At 35.5% G+C, this 18,757-nt stretch overlaps 2 protein-coding genes across 3 annotated transcripts in view; one reads left to right on the top strand and one right to left on the bottom strand.

Moving 5' to 3' along the window:
- The window catches only part of Dd (CTD nuclear envelope phosphatase 1-like protein dullard), a 61,970-nt gene extending 54,322 nt beyond the window's left edge, over positions 1–7,648 (bottom strand). The window contains exon 1 of the mRNA XM_081739729.1: positions 7,410–7,648. Within this exon, the coding sequence (XP_081595855.1) occupies positions 7,410–7,508 (99 nt within the window). The 5' untranslated portion in view covers positions 7,509–7,648. The remainder of the gene's footprint in view (positions 1–7,409) is intronic.
- An 82-nt stretch (positions 7,649–7,730) lies between these two features.
- LOC145671046 (selenocysteine lyase-like) overlaps positions 7,731–18,757 on the top strand; it is a 68,152-nt gene continuing 57,125 nt past the window's right edge. Inside the window, exon 1 of one of the 2 annotated variants that reach the window (XM_081739728.1) lies at positions 7,731–7,836. The gene's annotated coding sequence lies outside the window, so the exon portion shown is untranslated. Of the gene's footprint in view, positions 7,925–18,757 lie in introns of both variants that reach the window. The other variant, XM_081739727.1, reaches the window with a different exon arrangement.

Raw genomic sequence — 18,757 nt, 5'->3', positions numbered from 1 at the left:
AGGAATGCCGAAAAGAGGATGTGGAAGGAAACGAGAGAATTTTCGTAAAACCCAAGACTATGATGTCCACCACAAACTTGGATCGACAAAGGGGGATAAAAGAAATTTTTGGTAAACAAATTAAAAGTTTAGATTGAAAAAAAAAAAAAAAAAATCATGATGCAAACACAAAAATTAGGTGTTTGAAAATATTGGCTGTTGATCACAGATTATATATCAGGGCTCATAGTGGTCTGGTCTCTTGTAAATAGTTGAAAAGTGACCAAAAGCACACGAAAAAGTGCCCAAAATCCCATCAGGCTCCTTTCTTCCTTTGTCAACTTCTCCATCACCTCTCTGTTTGTTGTTTTATTTCTCTCTCTTCTTTTTTACTTCTTTTTGAGCTTCCTCCTTTCTTAGGTTTTCAAAGTATGCTTTGTAGTTACGGTAAGCAGACTTAGCAGATGTAAGCTTCTGAGTAAGTGGAACCAGTTCTGGCCTATTACCGAATTTCTTCATCCCAGACATTATATTTAACTTAGCATTGACAGTTCTCAAAGCCATGAAATATTCTCCTCTTAAGAAGAACATACAAGAAGCATAACGCAAGACGAAGATGATGAACCACACAAAAACACACACAGACACACAACGTTGAGCGGAGCGTTAACTATTTCGAGAAAAAACTAAAAGACTATTATGATAGAAGAAAGAATAGACACAGAAGGGTTCTCAACCCCACCTTGAGAGCTTAAGCACCCACTAACCATCCACTGTGCTTTAGAAAGAATAAAAGCTGGAGTGGAAATAAAGCTGACTGTTTCACATGTGGCAGCAAGTACTGAAGCTTTCAGAAGAGTTATAAGTTTCTGCCTTTTTCCATTTATTTTTATATTTTTCTGAGAAAACTGCCAATGCAAAACATAAATCACATGAAAAAGTCACTTTTAGTGACCAATTTGAAAAAAATAACTTGTAGTTAAAAACAGTGACTCGCTATGAGCCCTGATATATAATGAAATATTTACAGTATCCTCATTTCCGAGGGAAAATTGAGGGGGGTGGGGGAGTAAGCATAAAGACTTTGCGACTTTCCTTCGTATGAAGATTCCAACACCTGTCTCTTGCAGCATGCCTATGGTAATTTAGATCTGTGATCCGATGTCGCTGAAATGTGTTAATGTTTTTTACATGACCATTGTACGTTTTAAGAAATTAAGATTAATTTAGTTTAGCAATTCGTTCTGCACCAAGGTTCCGAATCATATGAGTTCCCAATGGAAATCAAATCCGAATCTTTCTGGAGAAGGCTCGTATACTATCCATATAGCCACGAGGAAGTACAAAAATCAAGACTAATATTTAAATGTAAAGCACAACCGTATCAAATTCTGTATCAAGTTCGCGCACTTCAATGGATTCGTACACATAACATGTTAAAGCATTAATTTTATACGCCTTTATCTCGATTTAAACAGTTCAGGGTTGAATATTCAGATGATGATATACAGGCATCGAAATTATTACGATTCAAATAAAAGGAACATATGCTAGGTACGTGGATTTTTATTTATTTATAATTTCTAAATATACTATTTTATTTACTGCATCTAATATTTAGTATACTATATTTCGATTACTTTGCTTTACACATTCTTCGATCCACTTACAGTGGTTGATACCGAAATGTTGCCTCCCAATCTTCTTTTGTAAATATGGCGGCGTCATACTAATAGACAAGTTTATAGCTTATTTTCATAATAGACATCTGTAGACTTTGTTAATTTCCGTGGCGACCATAGTGTTCAGTAGGAATGGTTTCTGTCTAACTGTTTCTGTTTCGCACGAAAATAATTGTCACCGAGTGGGAGAAAACACGGAATATGAAGTCTTCACAACGGACATGGAAAGTGAAGTCTTCACAATGTTGTAATACGCTCCTCTTTACTGGATGATATGCTGACAATTACCATCAATGGCCCTTCACTTAGAGGACTTTGATCCGTAAACTGCAATCGACAACTGGTACTTCAGCGCAGAGAGAGCGTTACACAAACGTGAAATCTTAAGGTAAGATATTTTTTCTAACATGTATATGCCCTCATGTAATCTCTTTCTTTGTCCAACCAAAGGCCGTGGGCGGGGGGGAGGGGGGGCTCTCATAATTTGTACATAAAAGATACTGGCGACCATGATTTGTGGATCGGCGAGTGCGTCTGACTTTGAAATTCTGCACCCTCATATAAATAAATTCAACTGAATGGTATTTAGATCATACAACCTTGTTCAAGGAAAGTAGTTGCTTTACGATGTGAAAGGGTTTCAACAATGCTTCTGTACGTAGAACGACGGATGGTTGCAACAAAGTTCAAAAAAAATTAAAATGACCGCATTCTGGTCAGAAATTCACTGTTTCCATACATGGAACTGTGCTTGCTGACCCCAAGGGCGAGAATGCTTGACATTGAGCCACCGTACCAAGAATGCTTTAACTAAAAATAAAATGAAATACCATAAATTCAACTTCATAAAAATGAAATTAAATTATTACTTTAACGTACCACAATTATGACCTTTAAGCTAAAGAAAAGGGTGAAAAATTATGAGAAAACCTATTGGTATCACGACTAAAAACTCACTTATTAGTATTCTTTAATGCAAAATAAACTTTGTAATATTTCAATTACATACACGAGTAAACCTTTAACGAGGATAAATGAGCTTAACCACTTAACCGGTACGAATGTACCGGTATACCGTACAATTAGACAGATAAAATTTCGGCACGAATGTCTCTCATACGTTTATGAGATTTATGTTTCTTTATACTCGGAACGAACAGATGGCATACGTTGCAGTCTATCAAGCACGCTGATATTTAGAAAACTGTGGAAAAGCATTACAATAAAATTTTTAGATTCTTAATGGTCGTGACATTTTGGAACTCACTTGAGATGTATTATAAAAGGGTGTCTACTGAGTTTCATTTTCAAAATTCCAGTATATTCAGTGTAAGTATCAGCAAAATTTCTGTACCCAATACAATGATTTTTTAAAGTTCTTTAGGAATAATCACACTCTTGATGTTTGTGATTGTTTTACCATCAAAATAATATTTTATTTTTAATAAATTTAGTTAACCTTGAGTTTTTGTTGATTATTTTGAAATACAATGATTTTTTAAACATATTTTAAAGGGCCTCCCAACTCCCCTCACAGCCCTCCACTCCACTCATTGTTTTAAATGTTAATTACAAAATGTATAGAACTCTTGCTTTGGAAAAATTTACTATCTCAATGGATACAAAATTGTTCCTAAGACTATTGAAACAATTACAAAAAAAAGTATCGTTGACAAATTAGTAGTTTCATGATTTTTCCAGTATTTGAATCAAGATGCCAGTATATTTCCAGTATCAAAATTAAATTCCATTATTTCCAGTGTCAGTAGACACCCTGTGTAAAAACCTGGGCAAGAATGACTAGCTGGATTTCCGTATGAAGCTGGCGGAAGGAATAGTTTAGAAGTATGCTTCTCAAACTTTGGTACAAAAAGGATCTCGACCTTCAAATACCTCAAACCTACTGCAAATGACATCTCGTCACTCTGTCATAAAATGTCCTAAGCATTGAAAAAAAGATCAATGCAGCATGGAAATGTGCAGTTTCTTGTTCTAAAAGGGACAAGAATGGAGAGCAGGTCAAGCAGGAGAGACGAATTTGATGCTTCGATAGTAAGATTTGACTATGTACAAGGTCACGTTTCAAAATCTAGCATACTGCAAAGAATCACTAAGTGGATTAGTTTTGAAATTTTGACTGTAATTGCTTTTGAAAATGATAATGCAGGTGCAGTTAGATCTTGAATAATTCTTATTTTAAATGAAGAAATGGCGTTTTTAAATCCAGCATCTGAACAGAATTCCTATTATAAAAGAGCCTACGTCTGTGTTCGTGTGTGTGCAAGTGGAAATTACGTGCGTTTCCGCAAGTGTATGTCACCATTATATTTCACAAATCGTGACAGTTTCTGATATAAAATTATCCAGACCTCCCAAGAGACTGAATTACAGAATGACATCACTCCTCTACCGGTACGTAGAGGACGATGACATCTTTCACAAACAAGAAGTTAGTGAAAAAGTACGACTGTGTGACTGCGTTAGATAGAGGAAACAGTACGATTTATCATATGAAGATACTGAATGTTATTTACTTGCAATAAGAATCATCTTACCTTGTACGTAGGGTTGGCAAAAACCATGACTTTTATTGAAAAAAAAAAAAAAAAAAAAAAGAAAGAAAAAGATTTTTGTCTTAAATAATTTGCTCTATGTATTTATATTACATAGGAACAAAAATAAGTTCGTTTCGCCTTGGTGTTATTATGCAACAACGAGGTCTTGCTGGAAGGGGACACATAAGCTTAAAGCGGAATCCAAACCGCATCTAGGCTTACATTCTAGAGAATTTGTCCTCCATTTGAACTCGTAACTGGGATTAATTGGTCACAACGCGACGAGTCTACCGACTCACTCACGAAGGACTCCTGATAAAAAACGTTGTACCGATCTTTACATACTCGTTAATGTAACTGTCAAGAGTCACTTTAGAAGAACAAAAAGATAAATAGTGCACAAGTGAAATCATACAAAATTATATATAAATCGGGAATCTCCCTCCTTAGCCATCGGGCAAATCCTGTTATTACTTTAAATGCAAAGCAATAACGGGAAAATCCCGTTATTGTTTCGCATTTATAATTTTACAGTCAACGTACCATAATTAGTACGCTAAAACAAATATTAAATTACAAATTTAGTGTGTAGATACCATTCAATAAAATTAAAAGTCCAATCCAAGCTAGTGTTGCAGGCAGTCGAAAAATTCAATTTCTCGCAGTATATCTAAGCAACCTTAGCGTCTTTATAAAACAACAGCCATTCAGGCAAGCAGAAATAACAATTTGGTTTCGTTTCGTGTGTTTAGGCTTGATATTCTTGTGTAATATCAAGGTTATCAAGAAGACTTTCGCCTAAACTGACATCCAAACAGCTATTTGGTTTACACTTCAAGGAACGGTTGTGGTTCGACTGAGAATTAAACATGGGATGCCTTGATTAAAAGGTGAAAAGGAGATAATACCAATACAGATGGTTTGATATATGGAAACGTCACCATGAAGCTCACACGATTTAAAGCATTTTTCGTTCTTTTTGGTTTAAACCAGCCAACCTTCCTTGTACGTAACTTTTTTTTTTTCGGTGGTGCAATCACAAAACAGACAATGTCTATTTCAACGTGGTTGGAGTGAGAGACTTGCATTCGAGTCCTGGAGGGAGCTCATGTGGTTCGAATCCCACGTTGAGCTGGAGGGAGCTCATATGGTTCGAATCTCACGTTGAGCTGTAGGTTTGTGTCTCATATAGACTCGCTGCTGAAAGGGACTCTAAAATCAAATTAAATTTATGCCAATGTAGAGAAAAAAAATATAGTCTCTCCACCTTCCTCTCTCCTCATAAAACCGGAATTTTGGAAGTATCAAGTTACATTAAAAGAGAACGGAATGTAAATATTAGGAAAAACAAGTACTTTGGAAAAGAAGGAATGCCAAACCGTACTTGGAGAACTGTAAAGCAAAATCTTCAACGGTGAAACACAATAGACTGAAGGATTTTCCCCTATACTTAGCTCAATTTATGATCAAACGTGAGGCGATAGCCCCAAAAGAACAGATCATGATCCAAGTTTCTCAACATCATACGATCCAAGGACTGGTAGAAAGAAGCTGACATTCACCAAGGGAAGTAGTCACAAAGTGTAAGTAAGGGTAAAAGTGCACTTTGTGCAGAACATTCACAGGAACCGATGCAATAACTAGCAATATGAGCAATTCCACTCTATTAATTTTAACAAGCTGGGTCCAAACTTCAATAACCCTAAGCTAACCCGACCCTAACCTACTTATTCCTACCTGGCGTCATGTTAACAATGTGACAATATAACTTGTTCTATAACTGTAAGTACATAACTGTTGTGGCGGTGACCTAGAGAAGGTTAGTGTATGCTTTTCGCGTGAACAATAGTTTTGGTGTATGCTCACTATGACGCGCCTACTCCCTAAGACACACCAGCTTCGCCTTGCCCTGACTCGGTTAGATAGCATTCATGTTTTTTAGTAGACAACTAGCACGGGTTTGACCTTTTCAACAATTATTTCTGGAGCCCCTTTGAACTTCATTTTTGTTAAGTGGAATATTGTTATGTCGCTCAGTTCAAATATTCTCGAGAACGATAAGAAAATTCTCATTTTTGAACAACTGTTTCTAGTGGCACCCTGGAACATCATCTACGCCATGTGAGATTTTTTCATGTTGACCAGCGGGAATCTTTTTAGGGTACAATAAGAAGGAAATTAGTGAAATAATTAAATTGTTCAACAATTCTTTCCAATGGTATGCCAAAACTTAACCTGCACGAAACAAAGATTCTCCCCCGGGTAACTGCTTCTGATATAAAAAAAATCTGCTAATCTAACATATCCATGCCCAAATTTGAATTTCTTGATGTAACAGATAACAAGTATCAAGGCATTTTACTTCTCTTCGGAAGTAAAACTTGGCTTCCCCTAGCATCGCAAATCTGCTCTCGCCCTTTCCACTTATCTAACGGCTAGCGCGCGCTTCTTTAGTGCACGTGGTCCTGGGTTAGTTTCTCGCTGGGAATAAAGAAATTTGAAAACGTTGTGGTAGCTCGGATTCTATTCTAAACTGCTGGTCCACGTTTCATAATGGGTTAAACTTTAATAAACAAACACAAACCAGTGAATGTGCTCACGTTTTTATATTCCTTTTTGTCGGCTTCTGTGCAGTCATGCTTTATAAACCACAGCACTATTACTCTACAGTAAAGAATCCCTAGTTACTACGGTACAACAGATGATGATTGAATTAAAACGTATAAAGCTTTGAGTAAAAAAAAAAAATCAATAAGCCTTATAGTTTAGAAAGCAATCTGCTCCTTATTTACATTAAAGTTTAAAAGCCCATTTGCTTCGTTGGACAGCGGAACCTTCAGCAGCTATGACCATGTGCGATTTTCTCTTAAAGACCTACCTTTATCATTGCATAAGCTACGAAAATACTTCGTAAGCCGAAACTATTTGAGCTTAAGCTTTAACCTACCGTATGTAATAAGATATATATACATATATAGCATGCATGTAAGATTCATTGGACTTCCGTTCAATAACCATTCTATATTGCTACTAATGTACACATCGATTTGCAATATTACTTCATTAGTACTCCCCATCGGTTCTTTACAACTGGTGCGTCTACAAACTTTTCTGGTTACCGTTATCTCCAGTGTTCGAGTATCAAACAATTGCGCCTCACATTCATTTCTGACAAGAAAAAAGATATACTTACAGCTCTAATCTGCTTCTTCAACAAGTAACACACACAAGTCCATACTCTTGAAGCCAGCAATAAAAACGCACGAAGGCCCATTTGCAATTGCTTCAGCATTTGTACAGTCTTTAATTAACGTCTTTCCACTTCCTATAAAAATAACCTTTCGACACTACCAACTATCTATTATAACTCAATCAAAATACTCTTTCCTTAAACCGCCGAAAAACTACAAGCCGCCATGATCGACCCATTTCCTAAGCGCACCCACAAGCGCATGTCAACGGAGGTCGTTCTCTTTGCAGGAGGCAGCACTTGCGCAAAAATAAATAAAAGAATATCAAGTGGCGTTTTGTAAACATATGTTCCGTAACCGGTAGAATCAAGGAATAAGGAATAAAGAAATTTGCAGAAGATAGTGTGACTCTTATACTGCGTCAAATAGGTATTATCAAAAAAGAAGTATTTCACAATTTTGTAGCCATTGAAAACGAATCCTTTTATTCTGCCTGATACTATGATTAAGCATTAAAGTATTTCATAGAATTTGAGCAATATATTAAGATTTCCATGCAAGTCATTATTAAAATTCTTTTAATTGCTTTATGGTAAATTTTATGGACAATGTTTAACAGAAGGGGTCCAACTATTTTTCCTATCAAATATTACAATTTCGGTAGTTTCTGTTCACATTAGGTTAGTTTAGGTTAGGACAATGTTGGGCAAAAGGGGTCCTGCTGTTTTTTTTTATTAAAAAATTACAATTTTGATATTTCCTGTTCACATTAGATTAGGTTAGTTTAGGCTAGTTTCGGTTAGGGTAGGTTAGTTTATGTTAGATTATAATAGTGTAGGGGTCCAATAATTTTTCGAAAACTAATATAATCTAACATAAACTAACCGAAACTAGCCTAAACTAATCTAATGTAAACAGAAACTATCGAAATTGTAAATTTTTTAAGAAATAATAACTGTACCCCTTCTGCTAAACATTGTCCCTAAGTACTTGTATATTCCATTTCCATTCAGCGACGAGGAGTATATTCATAAATGAGAGTACTGGAAGAGCATACTTACGCATACAATACTTTCACTATCACTCAAAATTCATTTTAGTATGCTGTGCACTGACAGTAATTAGTTATATTCACACTCTCATTCCTTCACGAAAAATCTTTCACATTGTATTTTACCTATAAATTCTCTATTAGCACCGTCTACTCCAGCGAACCCCAATTCAGTAGACACATTACTTTAAACCTTGCAGTTTTATGAGCTGTCGTCTATTTTATAAAAATGCATCACTTTTCTTGAGTCAAATAATACATTCTAGGGCTTTTCCTGACGCATGTCCACATAATCGAATAGAGAGTTCTAATAAGTATACAAACTAATTTTCCATAAAAATGATCATGAATGTGGAAAGCATGCACCAGCCTATGTTAGGGGGTCACTAAAATCAAGCAATCGGTTTATTCTCCTGTAGGGCAGAGCGAAGCTCTTGGGCCCTCGCGGATTTGGGATGCCCTTATTAAATAGGCGCGAAGCGCGTACACAATTATCTTTGAAACTACAGTCACTATTGGAACTTAAGTAGGAATTAGTGGGTCTAGGACAAATCGGCCAATGACCAAATGCGCCAATCGTGAAAATGGACAAATCTGCCAATTACCAAATGCGCCAATTGTGAAAATGGACAAATCTGCCAATTGCCAAATGCGCCAATAGCGAAAATGGACAAATCAGCCAATTGACAAATCTGCCAATTACCAAATGCGCCAAACGCGAAAATGACCAAATGTGCCAATCGTGAGAATGGACAAATCTGCCAATTGACAAATCCGCCAATTACCAAATCTGTCAATGGACAAATCCGCCAATGGAGAAATTTGCCAATGGATAAGTCACCGAACTATCATTTTATTTTAGATGTATTCTTCAATCATCATCCCACAGTATTACAAAAAAGAAGAATTATTTATGAAAGAAAGCGGAAAAGGGTATTTTAATTTTAATGTGTGTTACTTTTATAAATTCGCAATTATGTTTCAAAATGAATGTTTAGTGATGTTGGTTGTTGGAGTTTAGTATCCCATTGCTGTACTTAGGTTATATGAGACGTGACGTAACACATTTGAATTTTAATGTCCTCTCACTGGGAATCGAACCCGAAAAGACTAATGTTTGTTGTAATCATTGAATAGCCAACAAATAATTTCACTGGATAACAAATTTTAACTTTTTTAATGCTTCGAAAAATTAAAGTACATTTTCTTATGTAAATGAGGATGCTGAATACGAAAATAAAAATTAAAATGATGAATTAGTTCGAGTTTAAGTGTAATCGATAGAAATGTGTATTATTTAGTGTTGACACTTAGATTCTTGAATTTTCTATTTGGTCTTTCACTTAAGTAGCTATTCCTTCAATTCTGTTCATCCGATTATCTTGGTTCATATGCCATTCACTTCAGAATAAACCAAGTTTGCAAATGGTACTATGCGCATGTGTACATGATGTATAAGAAGAAGGAAATTCAAGGTAAAATTGGGAATTTACCGTCCAAAAGTCCCTTTTTTCAAATGTAGCACCCCCTGGTACGATCCCGCCTAAAGGCACCCAAATATAACATACCTTTAAAAACTACTGTAGTTTATAATAATACATGTGCCAAGTTTCATTGTAATACCTACAATAGTTATGACGGAAAAAATATTTCTCAGTTCTGCTAGACAATACCAAATTTCATATAAGAAGAAAGTGAGATAACTATAAATTCAAATGAATCCGAACAGTATTATTTATTTGAAATGAAATGAAATCTTTGAGTTTTACGTCCTGCGATTATGCCGGTAAGGCTAAAGGAGACGGTGATGATGAGTAATGAATGAAATGGTGGAATGAAGTAAGTGGGAGGAAATGGGAGAACCCTGAGGAAATCCACGCCCACGGTGTTTGTCCACCATAAAGTTCACTTGGCGGGGGCTGGGATCGAACCCGGGACCCCAAGCACCAGAGGTGAACGCTCTACTACTGAGCCACCGCGGCCCCAGTGCGCCCCCAAAATATAACCTCAGTGCAGAAAGGGGGCAATCACTTCAGCAAATAACAAGAACATTCATTTCTAACAGTTATAAATTCATCTAAATTAACACATAATTACAAGCAAATTATCTCTCATTGCGTTAGAGCATGTACGATTTATTGAACTTTTACATCATATAGTCCGTCAGTTAGGCCATCAAAAACGAGAAAATAACATCACAAAGAGGGAGGATCTGCAACCAGTATAAAATCGTTCAACATAGTCCCAGCAGTAAAAAAATGCATGTTGCCCACCCTGAATCGGTAGCTTTCACAATATGGCCGCTAAAAACAAAATGATGGCATCAATTCTTAAAACCAGCATAATTCTCTCAAATAACATGTGTTTTGAAAGTTTGGAGGTTCGATGACATAATTTTAGGGTTTAAGCAATGTGAATTTTGATTACAAAAGCATTGTCTTGCTTTATTGTATGTAAAGTGCATATATTTACCAAAACACAATGGATAAAATAATAAATTGACTCCAAAAGTCTACGTTTATTTAATTATTCTACATATTGCGGAATTGTGTGTAAATTAGATAACGTTCTTAACATAGCTAATATGCTTGCCGTAGATATAGTCTGAAATATCTAAATATAGTATTTTACAAATATGTGTACCGCATTAGTAGCACCTTTATTTTAGTATAATCACGAATGCAAAATAGCATCTTAAATTTAGTTTTAACGCGATAAGCTATGTCTGGTGTAAATGTCTCTTAATCTTCCAATATAAATCTTAATCTCCAGTTCTACTTGCAAATATAAGATTAATAAAACTCCCACTGACCAAAACAGTATATATATATATTTTAAGAGTATATATATTTGTTTTACAGTTTCGGCCTATGTAACATAGATATATACTCTTAAAGTATATACTGCTTGGTCAGTTAAAGTTTTATTAGCGATCTTGAATTTTCCAAAGCCACAATGAATAATTTATAAGGTTAGATGACACTCCACATGATTGGGGTAACTCATCCAAAAACTTGGCTTAATTGCTATCGCTGCTTCTAAGTTCTTAATGAACTCTGGTAGGGTTTTCATCCAATCTACTGTGATTCTGTTATGCTGCATCGATTCATATGTAGTCTGGCAGATGTTCATTTGAAATCCTTCAAGTAATGTAATAAATTGTTCCTGTAATAAGGGCTGTTATGAGATGAGTTCTGAATCCTGGAATTCCTGTATCAGCGAGGAACCTAATGCCTCATAATCTGTTTTATGCATTCGAATAGCTCGATTGTAATTTTTCTCACTTAGTGTATTGTCAACTGGCCCTTCCACTACAATTGCACTGTTGACAATTAGATCTTTCAAACCAGCAGCTCCAAACCTACGACCAATTATGCCTAACAACATCATCAGTAGGCGGAATCCTCCCATCATCAGCAATATATTCCTGAACTGGTCCTTGTGCTTCCAGTACACCCCACATGCTTTTTCATAACATACTTAATCGAAAACACAAATCACAACAGATAACTTCATCTGGTCTTTTATTGCACATCCTCTGCACAAAACATCACAGGCTGTTCTCATATCAGTGTCTAGGTACTGGCGAATCAACAGTGCCTAGATAACCAATTTATGTTTTTTATGACAAATACAAGATCCCGTAATATGATGAAAAAGCATGCCCAGCCTGGTACCAGGAGAGTTGGATTAGTTTTGAGTCAACGGCTGGTAATCCATAACATGTACTGTACCCTCTGCAGAGCTGAAACTGCTTTATATCTGGTAGAATTCTCTAAATTTTGAACATGTTCAGGTAATGATTTCTTTGGCCGTTTTTAAAAGGGTTGGGTAGCTGTGTAGTTCTGTGGCAAAAGTTGATGAAGTTCCAGGTTCTGAAGACAAGACTATTGTTTTTGCCTTCAACAGTGATTCGCCAGTTTGTCGCATAGCGATTATGAATTTACACAGTGTGATGTAACACCACCTGTTAATTGTTTGTTCTAAATTGTTAATGTTATCTTCAGTCAGTAAGGTAACATCTCTCTATGGATCATTGACACTTGTCCTTGTTTTGTTTAGATATAACATTTAGTACATATTCTGTTTGTTGTTTGTAGTTTTTCAATGATATCATAGTTAATACCATTGCCATGACTTTTCAGGCCGTACAACTGTGTTGGTACACAGAGTTTTTACTATAAATGAGAGTAAAACACTTTTAAGGGGGTTTAATTTCACCTCGAGAAACGTTATATTTTTCTACACGAGTCCTGGACCAAAGAATTCTTTAAACGCAAAACCCTTGCACTGCATTGTGTGGAATTAGATATGCTACTGAGTATAAATGTAACAAATGTATCTAATCTTGGTAATACATACAGAGAAATGCGTTCAGGATGCAAGTCGTCTTATGTTGGTGGCCATGGTAGCTTCTCATTAACATTTGAAATGTCTTTTCTTAGAGTTAGAACTGCAAGATGCATCGTTCTATCTTCTGCTTCCATGTTGAGTAAATGCTGCAATTCCTGTTGCAGTTTATCATTTTCTGTAACTAACTTCTAAATGCTTAACGAAACTGGGTACACTAATGTTCTTCTATGTTCAGTACTAACAAATACCAAGTTCTTGTTGTGCAATGAAATTTGAGTCATAAGGTTACTTCTACTTGGGAAACTTAATTTACCTCCTAATTTTTCCTTCTTCTTCTTCCATAACTTTGACAAATTGTTTAAAAAGAATAATTCGAGGATTTTTGACTGTGTTCTATTTTTAAAAAACTTCAACAAATGCAACATTTTCACAATTCATTTCCTAATTGTCAATGTTTAGCTCTGAGTCATTCTGCTTGTGCATTATTCTAACAAAATTTCTGTAACATACTTAGCTTCACTTGACACTAAGTCTTTAGTAGCACCTAATATTTTCATAGTTAATTCTATTTGTTAAGTCTTTAACCTCCAATGTTCATTTGCTGCTGAACGAACTGTGTTATTAGCTCTCAGCTCACAATTGTCAGAGAGTGGTTTACGTGTTTTTGCACCTTTAACATACTTTGTTCTCACACAGAATACACATACTCTTGGCAGAATATCTGATGATACATATATCCTACTTGTCTTGCGACGTGGTCCCACATCTTGTGGTTGAATATTTTTTCTTATACTTTCTGAAGTTTTTGCTTATGTGTAAAGTCCTGGTAGCATTTTCGGTGGTATCTAATGTCTTCAATACTGGTACAATCATAATTGAGCTCATTTATTCTATATGATGATTTCCTCGGGTTTTTGCAACATTTTTCAGTCTTTCCCAGGTAGCTTTCACATTCTTTGGTTCAGCGAGGTCAGTAGCAGATGCTTAAAAGATAACGCACTTCCCTCATGCTTCCATCTTAAATCTGGAGAGAAAAATCTGTTACTATCATGGAATTTAATTCTCGAAATCAGTTAATATAGCACCAATTTTTAATTTGCACTTTCAAATTACTATGTAATGATCATAACACATATTTAAACTATGTTTTACAATGCACTAATAGATTCCTCGATCCAAAAATCAATGGAATAGGAACAAAAAATAAATAAAATGGATGTTAATTGGGAGACTTACGACGGTTTTAAGGATTTGAGCCGCCATTTTGTTTTTGGTCGCCATTTTAAGAAAGCTACTCTTCCAGACTGGGCAACATGCCTTTTTTCACTGTTGGCACTATACGGAACAATTTAAAGTATGTTGCAGCTACTCCCTTTAAGTGATATTAAATTTTGTTGAATCTGATAGACTAATATGTCTCTCCTGACTTCACAAAATAACCAACTTTTTAAACACATAGGGGAGACCGGGGCTGGTTGGCGAACTTTTCATTCTTTACTTTTTTATAAGCAGATTGTGCACTGTATTGCAATGTAATGGATGTGTACGGACAGACCAATGTTTCCTCTAATAAATTCAATTTTTGTTTTTGTTTTGTTGCTTACAGTTTTCGAGAAATATTTTTTCTTTCTTTTAAAACGGAGTATGCCAACCGATCTCTACTAAGGGGCTGGTTAGCTGATATTGTGGGACTGTTGGCATACTTTTTAAATATAACAAAACACACACACACAAAATGGATTTATTAGAAATTAATCATTATTTTTCTAAATTCTATTTTATATATATATATATATATATATATATATATATATATATATATATATATATATGTATGAAGTAGGCTATTTGAACTTTGAAATGACTTTTATTCACAACATTTAAAAGAATCAGCATTATGAAATATGAAAACTTCTTTCTTTCATTCTAGCTTGGCTGTCATGACATTGAAAGCTACAGGATTATCAAACAACATCAGTTTTAATATGATTTGGTGTAGGTTAATTCTTCATATTATTTCAAAATGTAATTAAAATAACTGAACTATCAAGAAAGGTAGTTTCTTTCCCGCTGTTCACAAAGTAGCTAAGAGAGACTAAGATATGTTTTACCTGAATTATCGAGAAATGCAGTTTATTTCCTACTTTCCACAAAGAAAGAAACAGCAATAGCTAGGCCTCTATTTTTATAACAAAAGAACACATACAAAATATTCTTGATCCTGAGAATTAGGCCTATTCAGAAAATCAGAGTCCGGCATACAGTCTTATCTCGATTTCTAAATTTTGACAGTAATCCAATACGTGCATGCTATTCTATAACATTGAAGTAAAATATTAGTAGAACTGTAAACTACATAACAATAAAACAAACAATGTAACTATAAAAGTAAAATGAAATAAAATTTCACACGAGGTTGTTTGGCGCACTTGCAAACCAATCCCAAATGCTATACGCCAACTAACCCCAAGCCCATGTTGTGCAACAAAGTCGTAATTACTCAGCAACTGTTTGGCATTTACGTTTTATTGTTTGAATATCCATAAAAACAAAGTTCAGATCTAACTAATGCTATATTACTTACCTCTGTACTCCAAGTAGTGACGATTCTGTCTGTTGTGACGGAGAACTAAAAAAATACTTCAGACTGGCAAAAACACTCTTTGTCTAATAGACGCCATAATCCGCAAGTTACAAATTCCATATGAAGGTGGCAGATGCATCCATAGGTTGCTCTTTTATGACAGCAGAACAGCTCATTATGTTAATTAATGAAGGAGTTATATGCAGTTCGTCAACCAGCCCCGGTCTCCCCCACTAAGTAAACGTTAATGTTATTGTAAATGGTTACCTCGTTGAAATCCTCAAATATTTGGGCGATGATTTGATTACTTTCTATTAATTACTCTTTGTTTCTTGCTTGATATTCATAAATACTTTCTTTCTGTATGCTTTTTACTACATTATCCAGTTATTTGATGATAATACAAACAGAGTTGGGTGTTTTCCGTTTGGCAGATTTGGTAATTGGCTGATTTGTCCATTCTTACTATTGGCGCATTTGGTCATTTTCGCGTTTGGCAGATTTGGTAGTTGGCAGGTTTGGTAATTGGCGGATTTGTCAATTGGCAGATTTGTCCATTGGCAGATTTGTCCATTCTCGCGGTTGGCGCATTTAGTCATTTTCGCGTTTGGCAGATTTGGTAATTGGCAGATTTGTCCATTTTCACAATTGGCACATTTGGGCACTTTCGCGTTTGGCGTATTTGGTAATTGGCGGATTTGTCCGGGTCCCGAATTAGTGGCCCCGCGTAGCGTAGTCGCTAACGCTCTCGTCTTCGGTGCGAGCGGTCCCGGGTTCGATTCCCGGTGGGGGCACTCGGTCGATAAAGTGTAAAACGCTTTTCCAGGCCAGCCACTTAAATGAGGTTTTCCTGGGTTTTTCTCATTTCCACTAGGCAAATGCCAGGGTGGTACCTAATTTATAGGTCCCAGGCCATTTCCGTCCTTCCCTTTCCCCGGATGGTGTGCTCGCCGAGGGACATCATCTCTCAAACGTGACGGGCTAAATGGCCATAGATGCCGAAAGCCCAGAATTCTAAATCCTACATCCCTTAACTAGCAATTAACCTTCCTTTTCTGTGTTCGCTTTGCGAAATTAGTGTCATTTCGTGGTCACATTCATTACACCTGACAGGTATTTCAGTGTTCACATTCAAAACGAAAGTTTTGTAAGATGTCAATAGAATTACTAAGAGTTCTGACTGTGTGTATTGTAATTGTAATTATGGTGTTCGGCGAGCAATATGGATACATTTTGATCGTGGTTGTATGTTGTATTTATTTGTCTCTGTAATATGTATGCATTTGGAAAATAACTTTCATGATAGAAACAAATTGTCTATTGCAGATATTAATGTAATTATTCAAAATTATCAAAAGTGATACGACACTTATAGCATTTGTAATGGTTTCACTGCAGTGACTCTAATCTTGTTAGCATAAAGTACAGCTCTCTTACTTTGTGTGTAGGTACGGTTCCTATGGAAATTAATATGTTACATATCCTTCTTACATGTGCAGTCACTCATTTTAAAAATACCACTATACGATCATTTTTTGAACGACATCTCTTAAAACTGCACCCTTTAAACGTACTACAGTCTATATTACAAAATGAAACAAATGGTAGAATAAAGAGTAGAAAATAAAATACTCGGAAGTGATCAAGTGCCTCGTGGTTAACTCTCGTACCGCCTGTTCATATGGTACCGGATTCGATTCTCGCTTGCCCTTGATACAAACCCGAGAAGTGACGTCGTGTCGAAGGCTTGAAGCTGATAATGAACGTGAAACTCAATTCAATCTAAGATTTCAATTACCCAAATCTACTTATATATATATATGTATAGAAAACTTTAGAAGACCCTAAAATTCTACAAAGAACTAATTGAAAACATTCATAGAAATGTTGCAGTGATGACTATTCTTTTAAGATATATAGATCAACCAAGAACATTAGATTGATGCAACTATTTCATGAGATAAGATATGCTACATCATAAGACTAATTCTTTGTAAGTTCTGTACTATCTTGTATTAGCTTTTTATCAGAGTCTTATATCAAGTACTTTGTCAAATTATGAAACGTACCCAGATCTTATCTGACCTATTCGGGAGTTGATTATGAGTCTGTCAGTGCCGCTCATCATGTTTGCGACAGCTTTAGTGTTTTAACCTCTAGTAAAGCAGATAATAGTTCGATTCTCGATTGATATATTTTGTTATGGAGTTATCGGCGGCCATTTTCTAATATGGCGACCGAAGCTTAAGGTCAATCTTAGGGGATTTTTAGTATGTTGATAAGGAGGTGAAGTACTACAACACTGCAAGGTTCCTTACTTGTATGATTTTTTAAATGTTTTTTTCACAAAATTCCTTCACTAGTAGGATAATCGCAGTAGAGAATCACGTCGCTGACAAGTAATCTTTGTCATTGTTGCTTCTTTCTTTTTGTATCTTGTTCAACATAGCTTTGGAAATATTCCTCATTATTAATAAAACAAAGCTGACCAAAACACCAAATATATATATTAATAACACTTGTGTAACTGTTTCGGGAATGTAATATCGCCTTCATCAGGCACCTTATCTATCGTCTGATAACGTGTCTGATGACGATGTTACATTGCCGAAACTATTACACAAATGTTATTAATATATTTCTGACACTTTATCAGTTTTGTTTTCGTTCCTTTATGGTATTGCACAATTTTTCAATTAAATTCGCGAACTAATGCACAATACATTGTCTTTTATTTGATTCAATGAATGAATAATTCCTTCGAATTCCAAAGCCATCACCTTATCTTTAATGAATGGAGATTTCTGGAGGTAAAGAGAATAAAGTTTTTCACGTCTAGGATTAAAGTGGTGACACCCATGTTCTATTCGTAGTCACTAACCTGCATAGTTTTTAAGGCTTTATCGTATGTAGCAGATTCTGACTAATTCATACAGGGTTTTCTCTTTTGATTGGGTATCAGAGAACCTATGAATGATGGAGACCAACTGGACACTATTATTTGTCCGTAAATGAGAAGTATCTGTCACGGAGAGGTTACAACAATTTAGATTAATCACAGCTCATGTAATTGCGTGCATTATTCAGTATATACTTTATACAACTTATAAAGTATAAACTTTATTCAGTATATACTTTATATAAATGCAAATATATAGGTGAATATAGAAATGCTATACTCAGTTACCGGAGGAATTTTCGAGACTGTATGAGAAAAGATATATTTCTCTTTGAAATTTTATCGTAAAAGAAACGACGTTTGTTCCGTTATCTTTGATCTCCAAGAGAGAGAGAGAGAAAGAGAAATAAATTTGTCAGGAAAGGAAAGAAGTTCAGCATAGAATTCGTGGACATAATACACT

The sequence above is a fragment of the Thermobia domestica genome, chromosome 15 (assembly GCF_964235325.1).
Source record: "Thermobia domestica chromosome 15, izTheDome1.hap1.1, whole genome shotgun sequence".
NCBI lineage: Eukaryota > Metazoa > Arthropoda > Insecta > Zygentoma > Lepismatidae > Thermobia > Thermobia domestica.
This window is presented reverse-complemented; position numbering and strand designations above follow the sequence as displayed.